The sequence below is a fragment of the Strix aluco genome, chromosome 1 (genome assembly GCF_031877795.1).
Source record: "Strix aluco isolate bStrAlu1 chromosome 1, bStrAlu1.hap1, whole genome shotgun sequence".
NCBI lineage: Eukaryota > Metazoa > Chordata > Aves > Strigiformes > Strigidae > Strix > Strix aluco.
Window position 1 is genome coordinate 26,514,897 of NC_133931.1, and position 24,198 is coordinate 26,539,094.

General features: G+C 36.7%; 1 protein-coding gene across 1 annotated transcript; it reads right to left on the bottom strand.

The window, feature by feature from the left end:
• Positions 1 to 1,916: 1,916 nt before the first annotated feature.
• On the bottom strand, positions 1,917 to 24,198 carry CIBAR1 (CBY1 interacting BAR domain containing 1). The gene is given in 10 exon segments (XM_074816016.1): positions 1,917 to 3,091; positions 7,826 to 7,945; positions 9,597 to 9,710; positions 10,857 to 10,961; positions 12,645 to 12,650; positions 14,589 to 14,690; positions 19,214 to 19,282; positions 21,828 to 22,062; positions 24,093 to 24,154; positions 24,157 to 24,198. Coding segments are annotated over 10 exon segments (948 nt in total). The 5' UTR covers positions 24,184 to 24,198; the 3' UTR covers positions 1,917 to 2,983.

Sequence of the window (24,198 nt, forward strand, 5' to 3'; positions counted from 1 at the left end):
GGTGAGTTTAGTAGGTTTTTTGCTGGTTAGGTGTGAGATTATCTTTTAGAAAAAGCATTATCTGTTCTCAAGAAAATTAAGAATAATTGTTGATGAGATACCATTGATTTTTGGGATGGTAAACTCCCCCCCCCATTAATACATAAAAAGTAATAAAGCTTATAATGGCAGAAGTCACGATTAACACATTTCAAAATGGTTTTTTGTTTGCCCTATAGCTAATTTGTCTTTAATTTAAAGACAGATTAGAGTTTATGACTACTCTAGGTTAATCTGAAATGTCTGATCGATAATCCAAAGAAGTGGGTTTTTTTTAAAGGTCTGTAAAGACAAAAGCTGTATTCCAAAGTATGCACAGATGTTCTGAAGCATAGGGAAATTGGGAAGGGATGCCAGTACATCAGTTAAATAATAAGAAGGTTAATAGGAGAGTTGATTCTCAGTTCATAGCTGTTATTTTGCCAGTATGTTTTGGTTAGCGTGTTGGGTTTCTTTCCCCTCAACTGGGATGTGTATATATAGGCGTTGCAGTCTGATTCTGCCTGAACAGGTGGTACAGGTGCATGGTGTGGTGACAGCATTTCCTGATACGAGGGTTTTATAACTTCTGCTGTTTAATGGTTTGGAGGCACTGTACTTTCAGTATAAAGGACAAATCAGAGACAGTCTGTAATTACATGGCTTGAATTATTGCTCTTCCTTTTTAAGTATCATCCATATAGTAAAAGAATAACAAATGAAATGCTGCAGTTTGTGGTGTGGATATAAAATAAGCTAGTTTCCTTAGTTATGCTTACTCTGAAGTCGCTTTTGCTACCATTGTCCAAATGTTACGATTTAAAGAACAGTAGTCTCTATCATCAAAAACTAGTAATAGTGATCACATACAGAAGCAGCTTGTGGCATGGAGGAAGACTGTAACATGACAATCTGATGAGTACAAGAAGATAATCCTTAGTCCCAAAGGGATGGGGCAGCATGTTCAACAGAGTGGCAAAATACTCTTGGCAAGAATGGATACAAGCCTGCATCATCTAGGTAGGTGTCAGTAGTCAAAAATATATACAAGCAAATGGGGTACTGTCAATTTTGCAGTAAGCACGTATGCCATGAGAAAAATCTTTGCTAAAGTATCTTTAGGTAATAATTAATTCTGTAATTACATTCTAAATTATTATTCTGCCTTTAAAATATTTTAATCGGTGACTTCTTCATCTGTAGTTTGAGGTCACACAACTTCTGTCCAACATGCAAACTTAAGACATCATATATGCAGGACAAAGTTGCCCAACACCATATTTCTCCCTTTCTGTAAGTTTTTCTGTAATTTCTAAAGTCAACTTTTGTGTTAGATAGGGGAGAAGGAATTTGAAGCTGTTGAGGAAAAAAAAATACTTTCTGTACCCCAGCTACTAATCTTTTAGTGGGAATTAATCTAAGCACTGCTTCCTTTTTTCTTCAGAATTCATTTTTCAAGGCATAGTACAGAAATAATCACTGTTTGCATATATGGGTATTATATGAAAACCTAGTATAGTCATGAAGTTAACCATCTGTTTTGGAGATGGAGTACATGACTTCACTAAATATGAAGTGCTAAAGTGATCATCATAATTCTGTTGTGTGATACAAATATTTATTGAAGTGCCCTACTTGCCTAAATAGATTGGAATTAGTTACCTAGATAGTTTTTAAGTTTTGGTCATTAGTATTCTACTCCTTGTCAACAGTGGTTCAATGTCAATCGTATGTAATTCCGGTGTTAAACTATTTTATGGGTTTAAACCAGAACCCTATACTGTGACATTTTCACTTATATTTTCATCACATTAATTTTTGGCAAAACCTGTTTTTTCACCTGTCAAAATAAGTATGCATTGCATCCTTTGCATCAGAGGACAAAGGCAGCAACAATATTAAAAATGCACTTCCTGGTTTATTTCCGTAACTGAAAGAATATTTGGTTATAACTTAAGATTGTTTTCCCAGTTTACAAGTTTAACTTCTGGATTTATACATGTGTTCTTTCTTTAGCAGACACTAACAATGGAGATAAACAATATGGTAGCAGCTTTCTGGCAGACAGTTGGATGCTATTCAGAAATGAACATGCATAACCACCTTCTCCAGGATAAGAAATTACACTCAAAATATGTAATTTCTTGTATGTTTGATGGAATCAGTAACTGAATCAACCAGTTAAACACATGAAACATGAATTATTTGGCATGTCAACTAATATAATAAATGTCAACTATAAATTATCAACTAGTTCTATTATGAAGGCACTTTTATTTAAAAGCAAAGCAGCATTAAGAGTAGATACTAGGCTAGGCCCTTATTTGTGAATATTCATTCTGTATGTGTAAAGGAATCAAAAGTCATCTTAGTCAAGCCTGAGGAAAACGAGAATGAGAGAACAATACACCTCACCCTGCCTTCTGCCTTCCAAGGTGGGTAGCAAAATGGAATCTAACAGGCTTGTTGCTGCAATCAGTTTCTCGAGTACTACAGTTACTTTAGGATGTATAAAACCAATTATGAGAGGTATAGCTAGAGGACTTGGTAAATTCAAGAGGTGTGTAGCTAGAGAATAAGGTAGTATCTTGGCAAAGTAACAAGCCAACCCTTATGTTCATAACTGCTTGTCAGCTTAGTGCAGTTTTTGGACATTGTTCATCAAGTTTAAGCAAATGTGACTGCAGTATAACATCTATGCAAATATAATACAGGATTCCATTTAAATATTTCATTTTCTAGCTACTGAAATTGTCCATTTTCAGCAGATTTTGTTCCATTCTTTGAAACTGGTCATTTGTTGTCTGGCACTCTACTATTAGTGCCAATTCTTGCTCCTGTTGGAATTTTACAAATACAGCCTCAGTGAAGTTTTTGATTAACACACAGAAGCCTTTATGTAAAGGGAAATATTCCCCCCCCCCCCCCCAATTGAAAAAAAAAAGAGACTCTTAGAACAGTTTTGTTATCTCACTTCCTTAGCAGCATCTAATTCCTCCTCCTCTTCCTCTTCCTCATCTTCGTCTTCCTCCTCCTCTTCTTCTTCCTCTTTTCTTAGCATACTGCTGGAAATCTGCTAAAACAAAAATCCAGCAAAAGTAAATCAAGTGTTTGTTCTGAAAGGAAAACAATTCTCTGTTGGCATTTCCAGTCTAAGTACTTGCAGGTTTTTCATTTAGGGGGAGGGGGAAAGTAGTTTTTCCCTTAACCCTTCAACTTACAGCAACATGCACAATGCCAACAGAAAGATACGGCACAGAATATAAATACAGCAATGATTTTTAAAAGTTAAAAAAATCCCCATGCTCCTGAAAACTACTATAGGATAGGGAAAACTATGCATTGATCAAATTAATGTTAAAAATCAAGAGGATCGAGTCAGTTTTTTTCTGTGTTGACTGTTGAGACATCAGGCTGAAGATGAGTCTTAAGGCATTATCTTATCTTGAAGACATCAAACCTCTTCAGCTAAATGAAAAACTCAACACTATGCTGCTCTAAGCTGTTTTTGAGAATAAACTGGAGAAACTTTACTGGAAGAGTCTTGATTAATATATGAACTTTTTTCCCTGCCCATCAGCGCATGCCCTTCAGAATGATACTGTAGTCCTTTTTTGGTTCATCAAATGTTAAAAGCAAGTGCCAGCTGCCAAGCTTTTATCTCATCTGACAGATTCTGCCATCTATACTTTTTTCTAATGAGGGCTCAATCTAATTCCTATTGAAGATAGATTCTTCACAGAAGATGCAACATTTACAATTTGAAGTAGAATATATGTATTTTTTTTCTTTCCCCATAAGAAAAGGAACATTAAACTCAAAGATAGTTATCCAAGTCATCTGGAATGCTTTTGAAAACTGATTTTAGGTTCAGCAGTTCTCTAAGGGCATCTGCAGCTCTAATTTTGGTTATATTTTCTGAGTTTTCTCACATTCAGTGATATAATAAAAAAAAGTATTGAAGACAAAACTTGCCTTTTTTTTTAAAAAAAACCCCTATTTTAAAAGTTCTTAAATGGTTATTAAATTGACTTCTGAGATTTCATAATTCATAGTTATGTATGTAACAACAGTTTTTTGTGTGTGCATAAAGCAAACTGCAATCATTGAACTAATGAAAGCAGAAAAATCCTTAGTCTTGTTGATGCTCACAAGTACATAATTTAGCTTGAAGCAAATGCTTGCTTACAAATCTCTGAACATAACAGAAAATGGAGTTAATCATTGGATGAAGCTGCTTTAACTTGAGTCTAAATGCCTAAACCAGCAATCTCTTACTCTGTGAAAGAAGAAAAAGACAATGACACTGATTTGTAATTGGAGATTAAGGAGTGCTGCAGATTGAGCCTGTTAAGGTAGCTTCATTTCAATGGACAGACTGATTTTCCAAGTTTTTTCTAGTTAAGGGCATTTGAAATTCTTAAGCAGAACTTCAGTCATGTTTCTGAATAGAAGCTCCCCCTCCCTCATTCCTGGAATAAGAAGTGCTGTTTTGTCTTTAAGGCTTTTTTCTGCTCACTACTCAAGTACCTCTGACCATGCTGTAATTAACTAAACAGTAAATTAAATATTATCACTGGTGGCAGTGAGGTGGTGGTAAGAAGGCTAACCTAAGAACCAAGCTGGATCAGAGTAAGGCACATGAGAAAGGAAATTAGGCAGTTTAAATCCATGCTTTTTTGCCATAAAGCAAGAACTTACCAGTACTTGAAAATTGAAGGTTTGATTACTTAACGCTAAAAAAAATTTAAAAATTTAATGGAATCTGATAATATGTTGCTCATCATAAACAATTTTATGTGAAAATGAATTATCTAAGTTTACATTGCAGATGATGACTGTTCTTGCTTAAGCTGTTTAGTGGTGTGTTTCACTGCATGTGCTACTACAGAAAGCACGGCAATTCTCCCCTTGTGTCTGACACAGTGAGCAGTATTGGAACACCTGGATGCAGACATTTTCAACCATGGTTAAAATGATACTTTGCTGTCTTAGAGGGCAGGTGCAAAACACTTGGCTATATTAAATGCATGTGGATAAAACTAGTGTAGTTAAGTTCGATTTAAAGTATCTGGAAAAGGTCATTCTCTTCTGCTATAGTGCTGTCTAAAATACAGCATATTAACCTGAATCAGTAAAACAAAATGCTGAAGATAAATTGCTAAGTAAAGTGCAAAACGAAGGGATTTACAAAGGATTGTCATGAAAACTTAAATAGCCTTCCAGAACTTGTCTAAAACTAAGTATCTGCAATACACATGTTAAAAAAAGCCCCGAACCCCTGAAGAGGTTTTCTCCTAATGCAGAGCCATCCTATGAAAAACAGCTTTCCTGGTGCATAGAAGCTTTCTCTCCTGATCATACTAATTGCATAGAAATGAAAAATGCAAGTCTTCTTGTGCTGTTAGTGCAGCTTGGGACATGAATTCTTTCTAACAGGACTGCCCGTTGCTTCTTTCCTTGTGGTTTCACAGTACTGTCTGCTAAGTGAAGTCTGGCAGGTGGGATGGAGAAACTTGCCATCTCAATTGCTTCAGCTACTCTGAGTGAGAGTTGAACACAAGTATGAAAGTCAAGGGCAGAAATAGTTGAGGGACAAAAGTATTAAGATGGACAGAAAGATCAGTGGTCTTTGCAAATTCCTGCTTTTGATAATTTAGCATACAGTACTCTTTTCAGAATACTTACTCCAGGAGTAAGTGACAGGACACACTTGGATTAGACATCACGCCAAGGCACCAGAACTTTAAGAGGAGGTAGCTCTTTGTGAAAAAATGAACCGAGCTGAAGGAGTACTTTAGATTTTTAATATGGAAATAGTACAGAAAGGTAGTCCACAGAGCCAGAAATAAATTCAAGGATGGTATGTGCTAAATCCTCTGAAAGACAAGCATTGTGTTACTGGCAGTTTATCCCATCTAGTATGCAGTGACTTACCCCCCCCTCCCCCCCCACAGGTTAGTGTTTGTGTCGCCCACCCCCTCCCTGTACTCCAAGTCTGTGTGATTCTGTGAACTGCTTACTGTATTATTTATACTGCTTTACACTGAAAATTCCAAAGTACTGCATTATGGTCAGTAAATTATTATTATGTAGCATGAAACCAGATGCGTGAAAACTTTGGGAATGGAAGATCCACAGAAAGGCAAAACAAGTCACCTGAAAGCTTTTCTGAATGCAGCATTTTCCACTAGGGAGGGGTTTGGTGGGTTCCAGAGATGAGAGCCCTTAGTGTCACTCAAGGCACCGATCCTGATGCAACATAGTATTTTGCAGTATCAGAAAGGGCAGCATGGGGGCTGTGCAGAACAGGATGTCTGCCTCTTTACTGCCCTATAGTGACTGCATTACTAGGGTGTTCCACCCCTTTTTTCTGCCATGTGATCCTCCTCTGCAGATAGCACTGCATAGCCCAGTAAGATTCTGTTAATTTGGAATGTAGTGCAGTTTCCCTCTAGGTCTATATGACTTCCCGTTCTTTTCAGATACTCCAGTGAGAGGTTATGAGAGTACTAACATCTGAAGTTATAACTAAAAGATGTCTAGGAGAAGAGTAAGGTAAACTTGAAAGTTAGTGAAGATGGGGTTCCACTCCGTTTCTGAGAGAAATCAGTGTGCATAAATTCAGTTTTCTGTTGTTTTGGGTTGGGTTTTTTTTTTGTTTGGTTGGGTTTTTTTTAAAAAGAGTCCAAAACTTAGCTATCTGTAGTACCTCAAAGTAATTACAGATGCTTCTATACTCTTGATAGTTTTACAGCACTGTAGGAAGTTCTCAAGGAAGATGGCAACAGATTTTTGACAGCTTCTTCTGGTCTTCAAAAAATGAATGGGTAAACATTTTCTGAAGTAACTTGAACGTGAAATTTGCTGATTTGAAAAGAGAGGACAGGCAACTTAGTCAAGATTGGTCTTCATGCACTGAATCACTGGGTTCTTTTTTCAGATGGCACAACTCATACTTCCAGCAACAGAATAACTCAACTGGAATAATTGATCCTTTCTGTATTGAGAGCAAAGAAGTGTAATGGTGTGTATGAAGTCAAGAAAACTTTTTACTATTACAGTATCAATGCCTGATTCTATCCAGAGAAGAAAAGCAAGATGCTTACATTTTAAATTTGGCCATCTTTGTCTTTAACCAAAACACTGTTAAGAATCATCTTAGTTACAGGATTAAGGCTGCAATAAAGAAAAAATAATTTAGCCATTTTGCAACGTCTGCAAGTTTACTCCTGCAAACAAGTGTCAAAGACTTTTGCAAGGTAGCTGGTTCAAAAGCAGTGGCACTTTCTCCATCTGTTTCACTTATCTTTATCCTCCTCCTTTTCCTCACCTGCTCTGAATTTTCAGAGTATAAAAGAAAAGGTCTGTTGGTCATGGGTTTGCTCTCCTGCTAGGAGGCATTGCTAGTCTGAGTAGAGAATCTACACTCTACGATCTGGATACTGAGACTAAGAATATACAGGTGTTATTTAAAGAATGTCACTTCTGTTTCCAGTAAGCTCCTAGATCTTTTCTCCACAAGATGCCAGTTTGCTGATGAAAGAAATAGTATCACTGGAAATGGCACTTTTCAAAAGTAAGCAACACAGCTTTAAAAGCTGATTTTGGTTTTTCCTCAAATAAACATTATATTTAGAAGCTGCATTATTAAAAGCTTAGTATGATCTTTATGCCCTTGGAAGTCTTTACCTTTGTAAATGTCTTCAACTGAGCAAAGATACTGATCCATGTACATGTACGTTAGCTAAGGCTCTACTTAAGACACTCTTTTAATACAGTGAAGCTTTTAAGTTTTCTATCTTACCTGTACCGTCCTCAGTGAAGCTTTTAAGGAGCCAGTTCTTTGCAGGGGGGACTTTGAATTTGCACGAACTATGTCTAAGCGAGATTGATAGTCTGGTGGATAAAGTGAGCTCCGAAAAACCTGTTCAAAAGAAGAAAGCTATGACTTGGGTGCCATGATAAAGCTTGCAAGCTAACAATCACCAAGACTGAAGCTAACAAAAATGCAGCATTGGACAATTAAACCTGCTCTAGAGATATGCATCAACTGTAGTTTGGATTGATCACTTTGGGCTGAAACAACATCTTTGCTCAACCTGAGACATACCAACACACTTATGTGGTCAAAGAAAACCTCTTCAGAGGTCTGAGGGGATTTACAAGTGAAAAACTGCAATGGTTTCCCACCAACATACGTAGCTGAGTTTCAGGCTAACCTAGAGGTATGAACCCCAGCAACTCCCTTTAGGCTCTCTATTTCTTGGAGAGATGAACTTTTAGCCCCTTCAGAAGCAAATCCTTGCTGCCAGTCACAGTTGCATCAGAGAAATTTTATCTGAAATGTTGAGGAGATGGGCAGCTCAAGAAAAAATTGGGAAAACCCTTAGAATACAGGGAGACTGTAACTTCCATTATATTTACAAGTTCTTTCCAATAGCCAAAGAGAATAAATTATAAGACTAACAGCCTGATAACTAAAAATAATAAAGCTCTTCGTGCAAGGCTTTATTAATAAAGTCAAGAAAGATAGTAGAATTATGATCAGTGTTTTTATGGAAAGTAAATATTGTCTGATTAACAGGAAATTTAAAATGAAATTAGAAGTTTGCTTGTGAAAGATAAAGTATTGACTTAAAGGATTTTTTTTGAATTGGTTCCACGTGACATTTTAATTGTGAAACTAGACTAGTACAAAATTGCGATGGCATAGTTTAAATGAAGTAAAACCACCAAGTAGTCTCAAATGTGACTGTCACTGAACAATCATGATTTTGTATGTCTTGCGTTAACTGTATACTGCCATCCTTGGTCCTGAGCTATGTCATGGAAAAAATAAAATTAGGACTGGTAAGATTTACAAAAAAAGACTGAAAATGATCCAACTTTCTTGGCAGGCTGAACACATATACACAACATACATTTCAGTGATAGTAAGTTTAAAGGCTCAACATCCAGAAGAACTGCAAGAATGAATAAAGGACTGGAAAACATGTCTTGACAGAGACTGTAACTCAAAGCAAACAGAAAGGGTGACTAGAAAGCAAGCTGTAACTGCCACGAGGCAAAAAAGCACAATTTGGTAACAAATGTCTCTTAAGTCTAGAACAGCCTAATAAAAAGCAATGACTTAAAGATGAAAACAAGCAAACAAAAATCCAAATAGAAAGAAGAGATTTTTAATTAAGTAATTAGTCTTTAGAACCTCTTATCAGAGCACTGCAAGATTTTCTTTTAGTGTGCATCTTTACAGAGAGATTCACTGCAGAGGTGTTTTTTGAGAACTATGATTAGCTGAGCTTGGGGTGACAGTTAATTTAGAAAAGTCTCTTATTATCCGTATTTTGTGGGAAAGATCAGACTGCCACTGCAGTTGTTCTCTGTTTTTAAAATCTCTGAGTTTATACATCTGCATGCTCTTGCTGGTGCAAAAAAGGGCTCGGTATAAGAAAGAAGTTTGTTCTGGGAACCTGAAACATATGTTGCATTTTCTGCCTGGAACATGTATAGACCCAAAGTGTGAAAACTTTTTTATGTGGTAAGTAAATTGAAGAGTAAATCTTAATCACTCTTACCTCTAAATCTTCGTTTTCATCAATATTTTGGATATTTTGGTAGGCAGCTGTATATATCTCTAAAGCTTTCCCATGGAATAACATTTCAATAGTTATAAATTCAGAAAATATGTTCTAAAAAGCAAATGAAAACAAAGGTTTTCTTAATGCAGTACAGTTCCACTTCAAATACAAGAAATTACTGAATTTTGTACTTGGTATTTATATGATACAAATAACTGCACAATACCTAGTACTTTTAAGGAGTCAGACCTGAATTTTAGAGATGAAATATAAATGCTGGCTGGGCTGTCACTTACACAGTTGTCATTTCATACTGAATTCTAACTAAACACTTGAAAAGCAAAGACGAGACTCATTAGGACTACATAAAACGTCATGCTGAAAACTTACTTGATATTCCCCGCTATGTATTCGCAAGATGTAGTCAGTGGATTTTTGCTTTATTGATGGCAATCTTTTTTAACAGGTTGGGGATAAATTATCCGTAAATTTTATACTTATCTATATTTTACAGATGTTACATATTTTATATAATAAATATTATTTATATATAAAAAACACAACGATGACATGTTCAGAGCTCACACAGTCTTTTTCATGTTACTCTTAACATCAAGTACTGGTTGGTTTGGTTGGGTTTTTCAACCATCTTTCATTCTTTTCTATTTAATTTGTCATTTTTCCCCCCCAATAAAAAAGTATCTCACTTCAGCAATTTTATAATTAAAATTGAGATCACATAATGCAAGTGTTTTTTAGTCACTATAGTCTTTGGGACTTAAGCTACTTAATGTTTGACATTAAGAGAGAAATGAAAGCTTTGATTACTGGCAGTCACTGAACATTTTGTGCTTTCTGCATCAGCTGCAGTGACCTACACAAATTTCAGAATGGATACATTATTTACTTAACACTATTTCTGTTAATTTTGCTGATATTAATCCACATATATCATTTCACTAACAAATGCAGCTACCAGTAAGGTAGAATACAGCAACTATTGGAAGTCACAGAGACTAAACAATTGGGTACAGGAAAATTCTGAATTCAGTAAACTGTAAGAATAATGAACTGATTTTTTTAATTGCAAAGTTAATGATATTTGGATTACGAAATATTCATGAATACCACAAGATTTGTATTGATGTAGGCTTAAGTTAATGCTAAGTGTTTCTGGTCTTGCCAAGGAGTAATTACAGTAAGTTTATTATGCAAGATGAAATGCAGTGTCATCTACTGAAATGTGAGCGCACATACTTTTATGTCCTTTATTTTCTGTTTCTCAAAATTATCAATGGTTTCCTCTAATTGCCGAGTTGTTCGAGTTGCATCCAGTGAAGCTCTCTGCAGTTCACTTTCGGCCTGGTGAAGTAACACAAAGGGGAAATTAGTCCTGTATTTGATACAGATATTTGCTCTACTTGCCATGGAAACATTGAAGCCTGGGTTTTCAAAATACTACACATCTGTGTTACTTTGTGTATTTGTAAATTTGTTTGTGGCTTAATAGACAAATAAAGATGCTTCTTAACACTGTTGTGATTTTGATCTGAAACTTGAAAAATTACTAGCTGCAGCCAGTCAGGAAAGTCCCACTGCCCCAGTCCGTTTTCTGTAATAATCACCTGCCAATTCTACAGATGCTCTGTTGATGACACAGTGACTGGGTTCAGGGAATTAACACAGCACAAGTGTTTAACCTTCAGAAAACTTATAAAGGAGGGGGCAGGAATGCATGGGCCAGAGTGGTGGATGAACGGAAAAGATCACCCTTTATTTTCAAGTGGAGATCAGCCTACTGGGTCTAGAATGAATCTTTTCCAGTGTTATGTGCTGAACCTCATTTTACTAAGCTTTTCTAAATTATTTAAGGAAACAGCAGAGCAGCAGCTGGAACAAAAACTTCTCCTTTACGTATCTCATTCAGCAGACTAGAGTTAATATTTTTAGATCCAAAAACATTTCAGGCACTTTATATTACTATAATTTTTATAAAAAACATCTTCAATAGGGCACTGGGGAGCAACAGATCAACCAATCTGTAATGCATAAATACACAGTTTTTCTCATTTTGTTACTACAAAAAGTGTTTTAGATAAGTAATTAGATATAACGATAAACTGTATAAAAATGCACACTACCATTTAAATAAAGATACTGAAGCTATTTTGGTTAAGTCTGAGAACTGTGTACTATTACAAAGTAATGATGTAAAGATGCAAGAGCGTGCACTTGACTGCAAAATTTGGGTTCTAAACGTATTTTCCATACTTTACGGTTATTATACTGTAATTATACTGTTATTATACTGTAATTATAGCCTAGTCAAGACAGTATTTATTTACAGGCTCTGTCAGTATCATCAGGAATCTATTCGGTCCTGTGATTTGGAAATAGCACGTGGATCAAATAATTGTATCCTACAATCAAGACATAGGATTCTTCCCATTTTTACAACACTGCAACTTAAGAACTTTTTTTTAAAAAATGGAAATAGACACCACAGGCCCAGTTCCCATGATCTAGTTTTTAGTGTCATGTGTATATGGAAACCTAAGGCATGCTCTGTCACTTCTTTAATTAAAATCTGGTAACCTTATATTACAAGATTATCCATTTGAAACAATCTCCTTCCAAAAATGGCTTAAAGTCATAAACACAATTCTGCCATTATTGGGCAAACAAAATTTGTAATGATCTTTAGTACATAAGGTCACACGTTCATCTCCCTTTCTTGATTTTGCCCAAAACACAGGAGGGAAACAGAGTAAGAAAAGGCATTTTGTGTGTTCTCAATTATTACAATAAGTCACTCTCTGTAAATGAAGGCAGTTGTTATGCATAAGCCGCCGTTACACATACAAATACAGTATTTCTATGATAATCAAACATATCTTCTTAATTAATCTTAAATAGACTCGCCAGATTTTGCACACAGATGCTCTGGAAAAGGAATTTTGTTTGTTGTAGAGTGAAATGTCTAAACTCACAGAACCTGCATAATTTGAACAACAGCAGTTTGGTTTTCTCTTCTGAAACACTCACCTGTGACTGGAAATATTAGTAAAGGAAAAAATGGCAAAATAACAGTATTTTTTAAAGTATCTGTTTTCACTTCTACTTTTAATATCTTGTGAAGTATTTGGCTCAGCTATTTCAAAACTTCTGTATACTTGGAGGGGGCCATTATTATGTTGTCTGAAGCTTCCTGCTGTAAGACATTACTTACAATTTGTTATAGCTTTGCTAGAATTCAAGTATCATGGCCAAAATATTTTAGGATAGCTATTTGTCTTGGACTGAGAGTTTGGTTATTTATTTATTAAAACACCCCCAAACCAATCAGACAACCTGGGTAGACCATTTCAGAGAAAAAAAAAAAAAAAAACAAACTAAAAAAATGCATTTTTATATTTAAAATAATCTGGTAAGGTTTTCTTTTCAAAACTGTACTACCCCCACATTTTATAAGATGGACTTGAAATGTGGGAGTGAGTACAGATCCTTTGCTATCTGTGGCCAAAGTTGTTGCTGCTGAAACATCACAGTTGCTTAAGAATAAGGGACCCAATGCTGGAGCCTAACAGCTGTGCTAATGAACATGGTGAAGCCTCTCTCAGACCTAAAAGCTGACCTGCATACAGCCTCAAAAGCAAATGAACATATTCCTGGTCCCAATACTTTTTATGCATTTTGTGTTGATCACTTTAAAATGCAAATACATAGCGTTTGGTGCCTTTGGCCATGTGCAAAACCAGACTGTACTGAGATTTAATAACTCTTCAGGCAAAGTCTTAAGTACAGAAAACACAGGTGTTACAAGAAGCTAAGCCACAGAAGGGTATTTGGGAGTAGCTTAGCAAAGAGACAAGAAGAAACAAGCTAGGTGCAAGCTATATACCCATGAAATCAACTGGAAATTAGTGCAAGAGGGACAAAAATGGGACCAGTCTCCCTTTGGGGAGAATAGCTTACTGGTACCATTTACTCCCTCAGTTCTCATGGAAGGGAACTCTGCATCACAGCTCAAGTTCTAATCTTACGCTGACACTGTGTGCCTTTATTACACGAGGAATTCTAGTGAGTTATTACTTAACTGATTTGATTAATGTTAAATGGTAATTCTTTGGCAGAGACAAAAAAAAATTAATTCTCCTGTGTGGCATTTGACCATCACAGTAAGTTTTGCTCTTTCTGTAGTTCCATGCCCCAGTCACTAGAAAGATCCTAATTTCTGAAATAAAGTTGATGAAATCCTACAAAGAATCGGACTGCTTCACTGAGTCCAATGCTACAGTGTAATAAAAAATAAACAGCGTATCATCATGAACTTAAATGCTGTATCATAATACATAGGCATAAAGGACTGAAGTACGATTGCCTTGATCCCCTTTATTCTGGCATTTCCTAGATTCTGATTGCTTCAGAATTTGAAACTTCAATGAGATTTTAAGGGAAATTCTGTGGAGGATTAATTTTCTTCCCCTGTGATACAGAATAGTATAGTGGGGAGAGTCACTGGGCTTTTGAAAGGAACAGTAGTCTGGTTGAATATTCTACTAACAGAATAACAACTTTTACTTTCACACTTCATCTCATAGCTGGAGGAAACTCACACCCCATCCAGGAACAAGGAAACACCACTACCAAAATAACAGGGAGAAAACCAGTAAAAACAAAAAATCCACAGAAGTAAAAAAAGTTTTCTGATTACACTTATTTTCAAAAACCTCCAAATTCCTAGATGCAACCTATGCTTACCTGTCTTGCATAAACATATCAAATACTTTGTAGTTTCTTTTCAATCAAAAAGGGAGTGACTAACAAAGCAGCTATTGTAAGCTGTAACTCATCATAAAGTTTAAGAAAAGATTCAACATGAACATAGGTAAAGAGCATTCTTCTCTTACTACTTTCTAAACACAATAGTTTAATTCCTGAGATGTTTGAAAAAAAAAATTTCTTATAGCTACTAGAAATACAGGATACAATAATGTGTCGATCTGAAGGATTCCGCTGACGTGTCTTTTCCAGCTGAGTTAATTGCTTGGCTTCTCTGTTCTTTGCTGTTAAAGTTGCTTTAAGATCATCCTGGAAATAAAATGTTTTAGACATGTTTGAAATAGATGTAGGAAAATACAAAATTCACTTTTCATACATGCATTGCCTAGAAAACATGAACAAGAGTTCTGCTTTAAATAAAACCAGATTTTACTGATCTTATTCTGTTAAATGATCCTCTGAAAGTGAAGTCAGTGGTGACCAAGAGAGTTTAGCACCTTGTACAACTCTGTAGCACACACTGTAATTTAAAATGTGGGGGAAAAAAGAAAAACATATTTACAGCTTTTCATGAGAAGTATAGTGGATGGTCAAAAGCTGAGATCCCCAAAGCAGTAAGAAGACAGGCTCACTCCAGGCTTAGCAATGGAATAAAGGTGGCATTTAGAAATAAAAAGTGGCATCAAATACATCAGGAAGAAAAAACCAAAACAGGCAGCAGCCAGTACCAATCAGAAGTTATGAAGAACACAAAACTGCTACACAGAGCTTAAGGTGCCATAGAAAATCCATGGCTGAAAGGGTTAAACTGCATATTTATATATGCAGTTAGGAACATGTTTAAATAGATTCAGAACAAAATGCATCCTAGTAATGATGTAGTGGAGAAGATGAAACTTACTGATCTAGAAAAGGCAGAAACTGTTGATAAATACTTTTGCTCCTCATTTTCAAAGGAGAATTACAATGTACTTCTAGGAAGATTGTGACAATTTAAGAATGTTTATATACCACTCTCAAATTCTCGTTCATGCTATAAAACTGTGTTTTGCAAATACTTTGGCATATATGGAATCTAAAATTGTCAGTCAGATACTTATCACTCCATTGACCCTGGTATGGGATATGACATTAATTTTAATGTCTCTAATTTAAACGAGCAGTACCTTAGAACAAGCAGAAATACAGCCCAAAGGAATCAGTCTAACAAAATCTGAGGCAGGAGCTGGGCATGCATTTCAAACCATTATTTCACACAACAAAGACCAGTTCCCATTTATCTACCCCTCCAGAACAGAGCGGATTAAAGCTATTAAAAACTATCATCTCAGGAAGTTATCTGTGCTCCTTCCTTGGATTTCAGAATTTTAACATGGTTGTAGGTCTCCTTCACCCAGACATGCAACCAAGAATGTCTCAAAGTTCTGTGATCCTGTGACCAGATCACTAGTCAATGACAAGCAAAAGCAGGTTTCAGAGTGCTGTTTCTTCAATAATGGGTCTGTACGTGAGGTCAGGATCAAAACACGCAGTTTCTTCCTTATTTCTATCCTTACTGTTTGTTTATATGTCTTTGTGCATATGACTCATTTTGCTGCAGAGCTGGTTTCTGATAATAAGAACAACTTCCTATCAAAACTAATTTTGCTGCTGTTTTTTCAAAAGGGAATTTACATCGCCTTTAAGGCCGTCTGAAAGACAGCTGGAAAGGGCTTTCTCCTTTATGAAAACCATGCGGCTGCAAGAAAAGCAGCAATATAAAAAAAGTTATAATTTAGATTTTAGAATGTAAGGTGGAGAAAGAGAAGAGAAAAACATTTATTTTTGCCATAGAACAAAGCAGTATTGTCTCTCATGGTCACAGCTGCGTGTTTAGTGTTATTTAATGAGCGAGCCCTGTTAACAGCACTGGCTTTCTAGGCCCGTTTAAAACAGTCAATCAGATTTAATCCCGTGGCTGAAAGGGTTCTGACTTTCAAGCAAAGTATACTTGAGAAGGCTAAGGAAACTACTAGAGTTACCATTATAAAATTCAGTCTTTTCTTTCTAGTACGTAGTGACTTTGGAAATACCTCCAGGGACTGCACTGTTCCCTTCTCTACCTCTGTTCTCTGTAGTAACACCAGCTATCAAACTTCTCTGCTAGCCAAAGCCTGACAAAGATTTGGTGCTACTGTGGCTATAGTGGTGGAGCTATCTACGAGTTCTGAATGTACAAAGGTAGGGCACAGTTACGTATTTTCTCTAGGATGCTGAAAAACTGAAAAGGGTGCAGAAAAAAAACCACATTAAAAATATTCAAAAGCTGGGGAAAATGCCATTATGGTTAAAGAATTACAGCCTACATTATTAGCTAACTGAAAAGAATGAAAAGGGCATCTAAATGCCTTCATCCAGGAAAAAACAGAGCATCACAGAGCTATTTAATCTCAGTGGAACATATAACAAGAACCAAAGATTAGATGAAGTCTTTCATTTAAAACAAAACACCACAAACTAACCACTACCGCAAACTGTCCTACATTCCCCTCCAGTGTCTTCAGACCAAGTTTTGATACGTTTTTGGAAAACATGCTTTAATTATACGCAAGGAGAAATGGAATGTAATAGCCAGAGAGATAAAGAACAGGTACAGAGATTATGAAATTATTCATAGTCCCTCTGGTTGTAAACTATGAATTCAAGTCACACATAAAAACTCTGGTCAGCCATGTAATTTCAAACCACACAGAAGTACAGCTACAGTCCATCCACCAGACAATGAGCTGGCAGATCCTCACCATTGTACTGTTACCTGCTTTAGTCACTGAAGTTATTAAAGCAAACCAATCCTTTCTTCTGCAGGTGGATCACCTTGGTTTTATGATGGCCTGTTTTATATGAAGAAAAGGAACCAGGAACAGAGTTGCCAAAAAGCAGAAAGTGAAGATTGATATGTAGAACAATGAAACAGAAAGAAATTCTAAAATCCTGCATTTAAGGTGCATTACAGGACGAGAATATTATCCTAGCTTCCACTGAAGCTGCCAAATCCTGCCCCAGAGAGCTACTCAGCATAGTAAACCAGGACATGTGAATGAAACAATTTTATTGCATTAGCAGTTAAAGGACAACACTATTCTGACTGACCTGGGCCTCTTAAAAGCATTTACTATCACAGGACATTGATGTCTTACCCCACAGAAACAGCAACAGTTCTTTTTAGATACAGCACAAAAATAGTTTGTGTACACCCTGGAACAGATCCAATAAGTAGCAGTGAGAACATACCCTTTATAAAAAGTGCTATAATGACATATTCTGCCTGGTTTTACTTAATCAGCTAATGTAGTTACAGGTAAAGCAGTCTTAAAACTAGCATCCTGTGCTAGCTTTACATGAGTGACAAAACTTCCTTTTTCACTAAAAATGTCCCAGTGTTTAGAGATGATAACTGAAGACCAGACAGTTGAAGTTTTAACCAAGATTTATGGTAACAGGCAGGGGGAAAAAAACCCCAAACATAAAATCATTTAGTGGCCCACATCTTTAGAGAAGTCTCTCTTAGTTCAAAGATATGTTGATAAAATCAGTTGATCCCATCTACAGTTTAAGAATTTTCTTGTACTCCTCACTGTAGCTAAGATAAACATTATGTAATGCTTTCTGGCATTCTGAAAGGCAAAGACAACAGGAAATGCCATTCACTGTTGCACAGATGACTGTTGCTTCTGTCCTCAGCACAGCTATCCGGGGCAATGCACCTTTAACGCTTCGGAAGCCCCAAGCACTGCTGTAGTGCTCTGGTCTCCTCAAGAGATGCTATTGCCAGAAACACATGAAACTTGTCTTCCACCCTCAACATTTATATCCTAGAGAATACTCAGGCAGTTCTAGGTCTCAAACTTGGTTTCAGAGTGACTATTAAGGTACCAAATTCTAGGATACAGGCTCTATAGTCTACAACTCTGCTAAGGACTGCAACATGTAGTACTACTCAAGTGCAGGATGCATTTCCTTCCTAATTGTTTCTCTAACAACCATGTGAGATAGCTGTGCAGTAACTTCCACACACTGTACTCTGTTCTACACAGTACTGAAAAGATACAAGAACAAAAACATTAGAAAAATGGTAGTTTGAGTTTACAGGATGAAAGTATCCTCTATGTAATTTAAAGTATTATGAAGAACTACTTTCATCCTATAAACTAGTATGTGCTTATTAAAATTTACTTGCTCAAGCTTATCCCTCTCGGAGGAAAAAAATTTACAGATATTTTGTGGGAATATTTCAAACCCCTGTATCCACTGTTTCCAGAATATAGTGAATGAAAGACCTCAGTTTTTTGTGTATCTTTGAGTCATCCTGAGGACTTTGCAGGACAGAGTGGGATTCAGGCCACTACCTACTGATCAGTTTCAGAAAGTCTCTTCTACATTATGAACTTCAATGTAGAACATAATTGTAAGTTAGAAAAGCTGTTAAAGGCAGCACATAGATGACTAAGAGCCAAAAGCATTACAGGCAATTCACCTTTTGGAACTCTGAATAACAATGACATTATTTATAAAGAAAAGCATCCTGAATGTGCACTATCCACAAAGTTTTACGCTATCCACAATGCTTTTTTTCAGCTTGTGCTCCAAGAGTCTGAATACGCTTGTCTTCACATCCAAGCTTTTTCCTCCGACATATATATATAGCTTCAATTCAGATGTATTACTATATAATTTAGTTAGACTGATTACTGCAATATCAAAAATCAGAACCACCTCCCTGTAAAGTAGAAGTTTTCAACCGAGTGGCCAGAACACCAAAATGTAGCTTGTGGGAAAACAGATGTTTAACCTACCCTTTTAAGCTTCACTATGGTCCCGTAACTTTTCAGAGGTTCAACAACCTTGGCTTCAAGCCTGTCAACCTACAAAAGAAATCACAAGGTCACTAAAATCATTTATATCTATGGTGTGCAGAAACAGTAAACAATTCATTTACTAGTGACTCATCTTATTGGTAATTTAGTCCATATATGCTGAAAATATAGTGGGATGGAGGTTTTAAAAATATTGCAAAACCCAGAGTCAATTAAATTAACCAGTAAATCATTTGTATTTTGAGGAACTCAAGCTGATTTCTAGTGGAATTCCTTTTTCTTCATTGGTAATGTATGGGGATAAATGAAACACGGAGAGTCTAACAACTGAGTACTAAATACATCAAACACTGCATCTTGGAGATCTATAGCTTTCTATCTAAAGTTAAAGATCAGTGTATTTGCTCTATGCTTGTTGACAGATTATGGACTAAGCCCTCTTTGCTGTCAAACATACTGTATGAAATGCAACATTTCTGTTCTTAAAAATAATGGAAACTGTATTGTAAGTACTGAAAATATTAAAAATCCCAACAACAGGTTGTTTAAAATGCAAGAATGCTCTCACAGATGAGTGCATCTGAATTTTTGTTTCAGTTCATATAGTTAGAAAAACAGCTACATATGGTCAGACAGGCAATAGGTTAAGACCTGCCTGCTTGTCAGAATTGACAATACTGCACAAGTGGCCCCAGCATAAACTGTTCAATGACTTCGGACCAGTAAGTTGTCTGGCCCATTGCTGTTACATCCAAATTAGGATAAGGTGCATACCTCTATTAGGAAGGGACAGATATCACATTCACCTCTAAACTGGCAGTCACCATCAGTCAAAATCTATGCCAACTGAGCAAACACTCTACCAGTGCACTGTCAAACAATTTCACTTAAACTACCAATAGAATAGAATGAAATAGGGGCTCTAAATGAAGCACATGATATACCAAATAACCTGCCTGTCTTGCTTGCTCACCCTTCCACATGTTGTGGAAGTACCTCACACCTCAGCATTTATATATCTAGCAGTGCAGCTGAAGACCAGAAATTGATAACCCTTATAAGCTAATTTTGTCTTGCCCACATTGTCAATATACATGAAAACTGTTAAGTAACCTGATGCCCACAAGAAATAAATCTGACATTATATATTTGGTTTTCATGAGCAAAAGAGAACTTGATTTAAAGGCTAAAAGCTTCTCTTTCCCTTTGCTGCTTCTGCTGTTTCTCCTTCAAAGGGCTGTGGTGGTTTGGATCTAGTCATGGTAGGAGGATGTAGGCCAAGTGTCAATTTTTAAAAACATATTTAAAAATTGAAAGAAACAAAACTCAAGTTGTTACATAGGTACCTCAAAATTACAGATTCACAGTTTAAAGGTGAAAATGGACAGAGATATCATGCAGTCTGACTTCACGTACACCTTTGGCCATAATATAAATTTAACATATAAACACAGGAATAAATTACTATTACATCAATTGAAGCATATGGACCTATGTGTGGCTCAGCTGGAATCAGATACATAAGAGCTTGTGGAAAAAAAAAAAATTAAAAAAAAAAAAAATCGCACTATCCACACCCTTGGATTTCTTATTACTTCTTAAAAATCTGGCCCTAAATACATTGTTAAAGATCCATGCATATTTCTTGTTTTTCAAACTCTCTACTTAGTAGACTAGATACCTCATAGATTAATTTATTTTAAAACGTTTTCTTTTTCTACTTTGTTAATACAGAAAGATGACTTGCAATGCTTTTTCTAAAAACAAAACCAACAGCCCTGTCTGAAAACATCAAGAATGTCAACTACTTTAGTCTCTTTTTTCAATTATAATGGTTCTTTTCAAATCTATAAATGGGAATTTTCTATGCCCCACTGAAAGAATAGATATGTACTTCAAAAACTAGTTTGAGTACATGTGAATTAATTTATCTTTTCTTAAATCTCAGCATATGGAATTCTGGATCATGTTTCAGTTTGACTGGCCCCACACATAGATGTGTGACATAAACACCTTTCTTTACACTCTCATTCATCTAGCAGAAATGTGATTATATTGTCACACATGGTCCAAATCAGGTTTGTACTTTTACTGTTGAGCTACAGACTTACAAAATCTGGAGTAGTCCCCAACAGCACTTCAGAGGGGCTGTCAGCACCCACTGAAGGACTCCAGTTGTATGCTCTTCCATACTGCTAACAGACTCGGCAAAAGGAAAATGACTGATTTTACCTCAGCTGCTGCTAGACAACTCAAGTCACTAAACTAAAGAACACTTTATTAACCATAAATCATAATCCAAAGCCTAAGACCAATAAAAAGACTTGCTGCGTCTCAAATTCTGTGAGTGCTCATATGGATAGTTTCACTGACTTCAACAGGACTAATCACAGGCAGTTTCCACTAAAGTTATCAGCAGAGTAAATGATGAGTGCTTTGGCAGCCTACCCTGCTCTGCCACTAATATATTTAAAAGTGTTTTCTCCTATGTTTCTCTCGTGATTGCACAGTACATCTTTTCCCTTTTAAATCATAGATAAGTAACTGAAAAGTTCAGATGGCAAACACAACATGTACAGCTTTAATTTTGTACCTCTGCCTGGCGATAATCCTGAAGTCTGGAAAATTCATCTGCAAAGTTTTTCAGTCCAACTTTTAAGTTTGGTGTCTCTGTGGCTGCATATGCATATATTTCATTTACTAGAAGATCTGCTTTGTCTCGTAGTCTGGCAGTTTTACGTACATATCCAGCAAATATTTGGCACAATTCACCAAAATGTTTTTCCACATTTGAAACAGCATCTTGTATTTGTCTAGTCTGATTGTCCCTGGATACCAAAGAAAAATAAGTGAAAAATAAGAAGGGGACAAACATTTACAACACATATGGAAGAAAAACTATATAATTATGCTATTAATATTTTATACATGATTTGGGCATCTCATTTCAGTGAAAATCTGAAATCTATTTCTAAAAAGATAATGTTGCAACAGTCTGATGTCATGTGCCCTTATTTACAAATGAGTAACAAACAAACAAAAAAAGCAGGATTTATACTTAAAAATAAAGATCCAGTAGAGGAAAATGCAAATCACAAAAAAATCAGCTTAGAAGTTTTCCTCCTGTGGTTAAGCAAAAGATCACTATTACTGTTGGTATTCATTACTAACATAATGGTAACACCTGCAGGTCTCAAACAAGTCTGGGTCATACAGATACCTGCAGGAGTCTGCAATCTAAACAGACGAGTCAATGGTTGGAGAAATTAGGAAGTAGAGGGAAAATCTGTAAAGGTATTAAATGCTCTTTAAATTGTGAATAGATACCAAACTGCTCCTGGCCAGCACTACAGAGGATAAATACCCCTGCAAATTAGAGAAGAAAAGTGAATGGACACAAGCACAGAGGTGGAAACTCTAAAAAACACAGAAAGGGCATTCATCATACCAACAAATCTTTTAAATTATATTAGCTTTTTTATTTGAACCAAATGCCTGTATGTTTCAGTATTAATGATCTAGATAAGTAATTCTGAATTTTTATTTCATATATTTCACTTGATATTTTGCTTTCCTATTCCTACATCATTTGACAGCCTTGCTTTAGTTATGCTTCAGTAATACTATTAAACCAAATCAGTGTCGGTGAATTCATGACAGTTGTTGCTGACCTGAGTGAATCAACTACACAACAATTTAGCTAATAGTAAAGGCCAGATACTGGGTCCTAAGAAGTCTCTGTGGCCTACAGGAGGTGATTCATGTGAAGTGCTGGAATGCTCAGCAACAGAATTCACTCATACCTCTGTCTTGGTGAAGACAGAAACAAAAACTTCCTTCATATCCTTAAACTTTTCCAACTCCAAATGCAGACCAATATTTAAATATTGACTTAATATCAGGACACGTAAAAATCAGAAAAATTGAAAGAAATCCAATACTTAAAAACTAAACAACAATGCAATCAATTCAAATGAAGAACACCTTTCTTCAGGAACTCTTCAGGAAAAATATTTCAGGCCAAAATTCTGCTACAAGCAAAAACCCAGTTGTGTTGCTTTACGGCAAGCAGACTAGAAGACTGTTCAAGAGATTTTGATCAAAGAAAAAAAAAATTCCAAGTAAGTTGTTCAGTCTTCCAGGACCTGCTTGAGCACAGAACCATTTGAATAGGCAAGATTTCACCCAGTGAGTGGGAAAGCAAGAATCTCATTAAGTATTACTAAAGTTGTTTTTCAAAACGAATGCTATAATCTGATAAAATCTTCAGTAAAAGGTACATATTTTCCATTTTATTGGAAGGTCTTCATGTCAGAAAGTGTTCCTCCCCCAGGAGGAAGCCTTAAGCAGGTTTCCTCACCCACTTTACAATTTTGATCTCACAGTACTCCCATGCAAATAGTATTTAATTTTGGAACATGAAACAGTACATTTCCTTAGATGGGGGTGTGAAAAGTTTATATTTTTCTCCTCTTAATTACTTGTGACCGCTTAGAGGCGCCCACAAAATTATCAGCGAGAGGCCCGATTAGATCGGCAAGTCTTTACGTCACCTCTGCATAGCACACCAAGCCTAGAAAAGTTCTGCGGCCTCCACCTGAGGAAATCAGAGGCGGCTCCCCCACCCCTAGGGAGGCTAACTGCCGTAAGGGCGACCGGGCCCGCATCGCCCCCAGCCCCCGACGCCACTCCCTGGGCGGGTACCCTGGCTGGAGCAGGGCCTGCTCCCCTGCCCGGCAAGGCCAGGCGAGGCGGCCAGCCCTCGCCGCGCCGGCCCTCCGGGGCCAGACACTGACCCGCAACAGGCACCGAGGCGGCGGCACCCCAGGGCTTCCTCCGTCCTTCACCACCCCGTTACCTGGCGTCCAGCCCGCGGCCCAGCAGCATCATGGCGGCGGCGACGGCCCGGCAAGAAGGAGGGCGGCGCTCCGCGTGCGCTCGGTTTCCATGGACACCGCCCGCCG